This window comes from Solanum tuberosum, unplaced genomic scaffold, assembly GCF_000226075.1.
Source record: "Solanum tuberosum cultivar DM 1-3 516 R44 unplaced genomic scaffold, SolTub_3.0 scf00227, whole genome shotgun sequence".
Taxonomy (NCBI): Eukaryota; Viridiplantae; Streptophyta; class Magnoliopsida; order Solanales; family Solanaceae; genus Solanum; species Solanum tuberosum.
The window spans coordinates 682,179-687,037 of NW_006239150.1; the positions used below are offsets into that span (position 1 = coordinate 682,179).

A 4,859-nucleotide genomic window follows, 5' to 3' on the forward strand; every position below is an offset into this window, starting at 1 on the left:
CCGAGTAAATAGATCAGATCCCTCCGTCCCCGAAGCGAAGAAAGAGGAGCAGGAACAAGAGGTTGTCCTCTCCTTACAGTTAAGGTATTAGTCATGCAGACTACAAGTTTCTCCCAATTCAACATTCCATCGATCGTACGGGCCTCACCTCGCCCTACAACCACCATGCTCCGTCGCCAAACCACCTCATCGCGGAGGTTATCTCCGCTTTACGCCATGGCTTCATCCACATCTCGTCACCAGGTTACTCACTCAATGCCACCAGAAAAATTGGAAATCTTTAAGTCATTAGAATATTAGGTCTCAAAAAATGTCCTCCCACTCCGCATGCCCGTAGAGAAATGTTGGCAGCCCATTGAGTTTCTTCCTTACCCATCTCAAGGGCCTGAACAATTCGAAGAAGAGGTTCCAGCCCTAAGGCAACAAGTTTAAGGGCTTTTGGATGAGTACTTTTGTTAGATCGAGAAAGATTTTGATAATTGACAAATAGAGGAACAGATGAAAGGAACCGGTTGCTCCAACATGTTCCTTTCAGACTGAATCCAACTAGGATAAGGAGAACGTCAGCCACGCGAATTAGAAGTTATAAACCAGTGCAAAAAGATTTCCTTTCATAAAGAAATCTTAAGCGGAATAGGAAGCGTAAATAAAGTAGGAAGCATAAGCAAAGTAGGAAGTATAACAGCGTGAATAACTTTCAAATTCGAAACGGAGTAGGAAGCATGATCAGATATGTAAATCGAGTTCAAGTTAAAAAATGTTTTGAAGAGTTCAAAGTCTATATATAGGGCAATATTTTCTTTGGTGAAAATTGCGCACTTAAACAGAGCGTTACAAGCAGAATACAATCAAATAGAGGGAGTTCATATTTGAGTGAATTCTGATTACGAAGTGCAGCCAACGCAAGGAAAAAAGAATTGAAAAACTGATTCATAGGCTTATGTTTTATAGTTCTTAAGTCATGTTTGCTTGTATTGAGTTTTTATCGAGTTGTATCTTTAATTCTTTCTAGATCCAGTGAAGTATAAATTGGAGTAGGAATAGAGACTTCAAGTTGGGGCGACTTAAAGACTTGGGAACATAAACCTTAGGGGGTTTATGTTGGAGTTTAGGAATTAGAGTTAGTTCATAGGATTGCAAGAGTTGTAATCCGAATTCATAACTTGAAGTGGGGTCGACGATCTAGTTGGTTGTTGGCGTCTAGGAATTAGAGTTTATAATTCATTAGGTTACATAGGCTTATAATCTTTTTTTGAGGCTCAGAGTTTAATGAAGTGGAGTTAAATCCTACAGAGGTGTAGGTCGTGGTTTTTACACTTGATGAGTCGGGGTTTTCCGCGATAAAATATTGTGTCATTACTTTATTTTCTTTACATAACGTAACTGTTGTAATCTGCAAAGAAACAGATAGAATATACATGTTCCTTAGGCAAATCTGGGGGTTAGTATTCCAACAACTTTGTTATGCTGGAGGGTAATATGCTAATTGAGGATGATTTGCCTACCTATCAGACCGCGATTAATACGTTTGATGGAGTACGCGATGAGACTGGATCCAGCCCATGTCCATGGGCAATTTGGACTCGGGCATGGTCCGCTGAGGAAAATCGACTTATTGATCTGCTACGAACTTATTTGTATCTTTCAGGGAGAGTGGATATGTTGATGGTCAAGAAAACACTACACTACTCTATTGGAGCTGGAATTGTAAGTGTTGCTCTGAACATTTTCATAAAATTATTTAGTTAAGATGACCTATATATAACATCGTATAACCTAAATAATGCAATAAATAAGTTGAATGAAACCACCAAATATATTGCACTACTCCTAAAAGAAGTAACGAACACCAATTAAATGTTTAATTTACTACCCTTCTATTCCAAAATAATAATTCATCCGTTCACTTTTACTTGTCACTTATTTCTAAGAGATTAACTTGTGTGCACTGACTGTGTAAAGTTTTTTACATCATCGGGTAAGTTAATCTCTATGTTAATCTATATTTCTAAACCGTTTAAGTTTTGTGCACGATCAGTGTATAGATTTTCTACACTATTAGGTAATTTTTAAGATAAACATGGTAACTTAATTAAGTGATTAATAAAATATATTTTTAATATAATTATAATTATGGTAAAATAAAGTAAATTAAAATTGAGTCCTTTTTTCTTCTCTAACCAAAATTAATTTTAGTTATCTTCTTAATTAACCAAGTTTATTTGCTTTTCTACATTTGAATATTTTTTTTCATCAGAAGTAATTTTCAATGCCACAAATAATTTCTTAATTGTCGTTGTTTTTTTCTTTTGAATTTTTGGCGAAGTCATAATCAGTACACACAAGAAGAAGAATTAAAAAAAGTAGCAACTTATTATTCTGATATGCAATATTACGATATATATCCTGAAGATCAAAAGGTTGATAACAATATAATCACTAATACAAATATAATTATTATCCCTAAGAAAATTCACGAACAAGAAAACATGATTTTTACTGAAAATAATTAAAAGATCAATACGACGAAGACGCAAAAACTAAAAAAATAGAACAAGAAAATAAAGAGATAAAACAAAAAAAAAAATCAGATTCAGAAAACCAAATTAACTTGGTTAATTAAGAAGATAACTATGAATTAATTTTGGTTAGAGAAGAAAGAGGACTCAACTTTCCTTAGCTATATTTTATCGTAATTATAATTGTATTCAAAAAGATATTTTACTAATTACTTAGAGCTTGTTTGGCATTGCTGCTAAAAACTGCTTATAAAATGCTTTTGAAAAAATGTAATTTGTGTTTGGCTAATTCATTTGAAAAGTGTTTTTGACAAGCAAATTGTGTTTGACTAATCTTTTTAAAAAGTGTTTTTGAGACTCAAATTACGAAAAAGGGTAAGTATCAATGTACTTTTTATACTAAGATTATTTTATAGAGAGAAACTATTTTAAATATCTATTAGAAATTTTTTAATGAAATATGCATATTCAAGTTTTCAATCAATATTATACATAAATAAATTAATTAATTAAATATTAATATAATATTAACATGATGACTTAAATATAATTCAAAATATCAAGAAAAATAAATTTAAAAACTATTCCACAAATTAAACCACTATATACAAAAAAATTCACCACAAAAATAAATAAAATCCTTCATATTTTTAATACTACAAAAATGTTGTTGTTACATTTATTTCTAATTCTGTAAAATAAGACGTAAATTAAAATATAAAATAATAATAATAATAGTATATAAACATAAAATAAAAAATTATTATATAAAAATAAAAAATAAAATTCGTGCACTAACGGTGCACAAAACTTAAACTTATTTTTAAAATAGATTTTTATTTTTACTTGTCACTTTTGACATATCAATAAAAGACAATATTTTTTTCCATGTTTTGCCCTCAACATTAAATACTTATTTTCAAGACATCATTTAATAGAGGATAATTTAGTAAAATACATATACCATTAATTATTTTCTTAATGGGTGTGTCAAGTTAAAATATGACAAATAAAAATGAATATAGGGAGTAATTAATGTTTTTAGTTTAGGCACACCACTTAATTAAGTATATTTTATTTTATTTCTATGAAATTACCATCGCCAAAAGGCTGGGTCTTTGGCTTAAGGGGGCTGGTTTGCCCATTCAATCTACTCAAATCTTAAGAAACTACTCATTTCTAAAAATAGAAAGTGTTTTTATTAACTTAGCCCTAAATAAGAAGTGTTAATAAATTCAAAGACTGCTCATTCCAAATTCATTCGAACAATGTGATACGTAGTCTTTGAATTTGGAATATTAAAGTTTGTGTATTAAAAATCATATAAGAAGCAATTCGCTGCAAATTTTTGAAAAATACATATGTTATAAATATAAATTGTCTATCATGTTTGCATCTTAGGACGTCGGAGTAGAGAACAATCCATTTATGGGCTTTGTGTACACATCATTTCAAGAGTGAGCCACATTTCTAACGCATGGTAATATGGCTAGGCTAGCTACAGAAGGCGGAGACCCCATGCTAGCACGTATATGTGGAACCATTGCAGCAGACGAGAAGCGGCATGAGAATGCATATACAAGAATTATTGAAAAGTTACTGGAAGTGGACCCAAACACGACTATAATAGCCATTGCATATATGATGAGGAAGAGAATCACAATGTCACTGCACCTCATGTATAATGGGTAAAATCCGAATATATTTAAGCACTTTTCGGCAATTACCCAAAAGCAGGGGGTTTACACATCTCGTGATTATGTTGAAATATTAGAATTTTTCATAACAAGATGGGAATTGGAAAAACTTGAAGGCTTGACAACGGAGAAGGCGAGACGTGCACAGGATTTTGCGTGCAAACTTCCACGTAAGATTAGGAGGGTTGAAAATCGAGAAAATATATTAGAGTCACGTTCGGTGAAGTTTAGTTGGATTTTTAACAAGCAGGTTTGTGTTTGAATGTATTGATTTGTAATAAATATGTAAAATTAAAACTAGTACATCGTTAAATTGTTTGTAGCTAATTTAACTATCGCGAGCAGAACATTTAATGAATATGCTTGCAAATGAAGAGGCAAAGAGACTACTTTTTAATCATGTCTAGGAGTGGCAAACGAGCGAGTTAAGTCGAATATGTGTCGATCGAAAACAAGTTAAATAAAAATGGATAAAGCACTCAACTCGACTCACATTTTAAATGGTAAAAACGAGTTACCCAATGGATAATATGAATAAATATGGATGCCCATATTATAATAGAGATCTTGTTAAAAGCTTTAAAAATAAAATCTTTTTAAATTTAATTTTTTTATCACTTCACCCCCCCTACCCCACCCCCCC

At 31.8% G+C, this 4,859-nt stretch overlaps 1 protein-coding gene across 1 annotated transcript in view; it reads left to right on the plus strand.

The window, feature by feature from the left end:
- Window positions 1–1,479: 1,479 nt before the first annotated feature.
- The window catches only part of LOC102594474 (stearoyl-[acyl-carrier-protein] 9-desaturase 6, chloroplastic-like), a 7,523-nt gene continuing 4,143 nt past the window's right edge, over window positions 1,480–4,859 (plus strand). Inside the window, exon 1 of the mRNA XM_015313064.1 lies at window positions 1,480–1,707. Within this exon, the coding sequence (XP_015168550.1) occupies window positions 1,480–1,707 (228 nt within the window). The remainder of the gene's footprint in view (window positions 1,708–4,859) is intronic.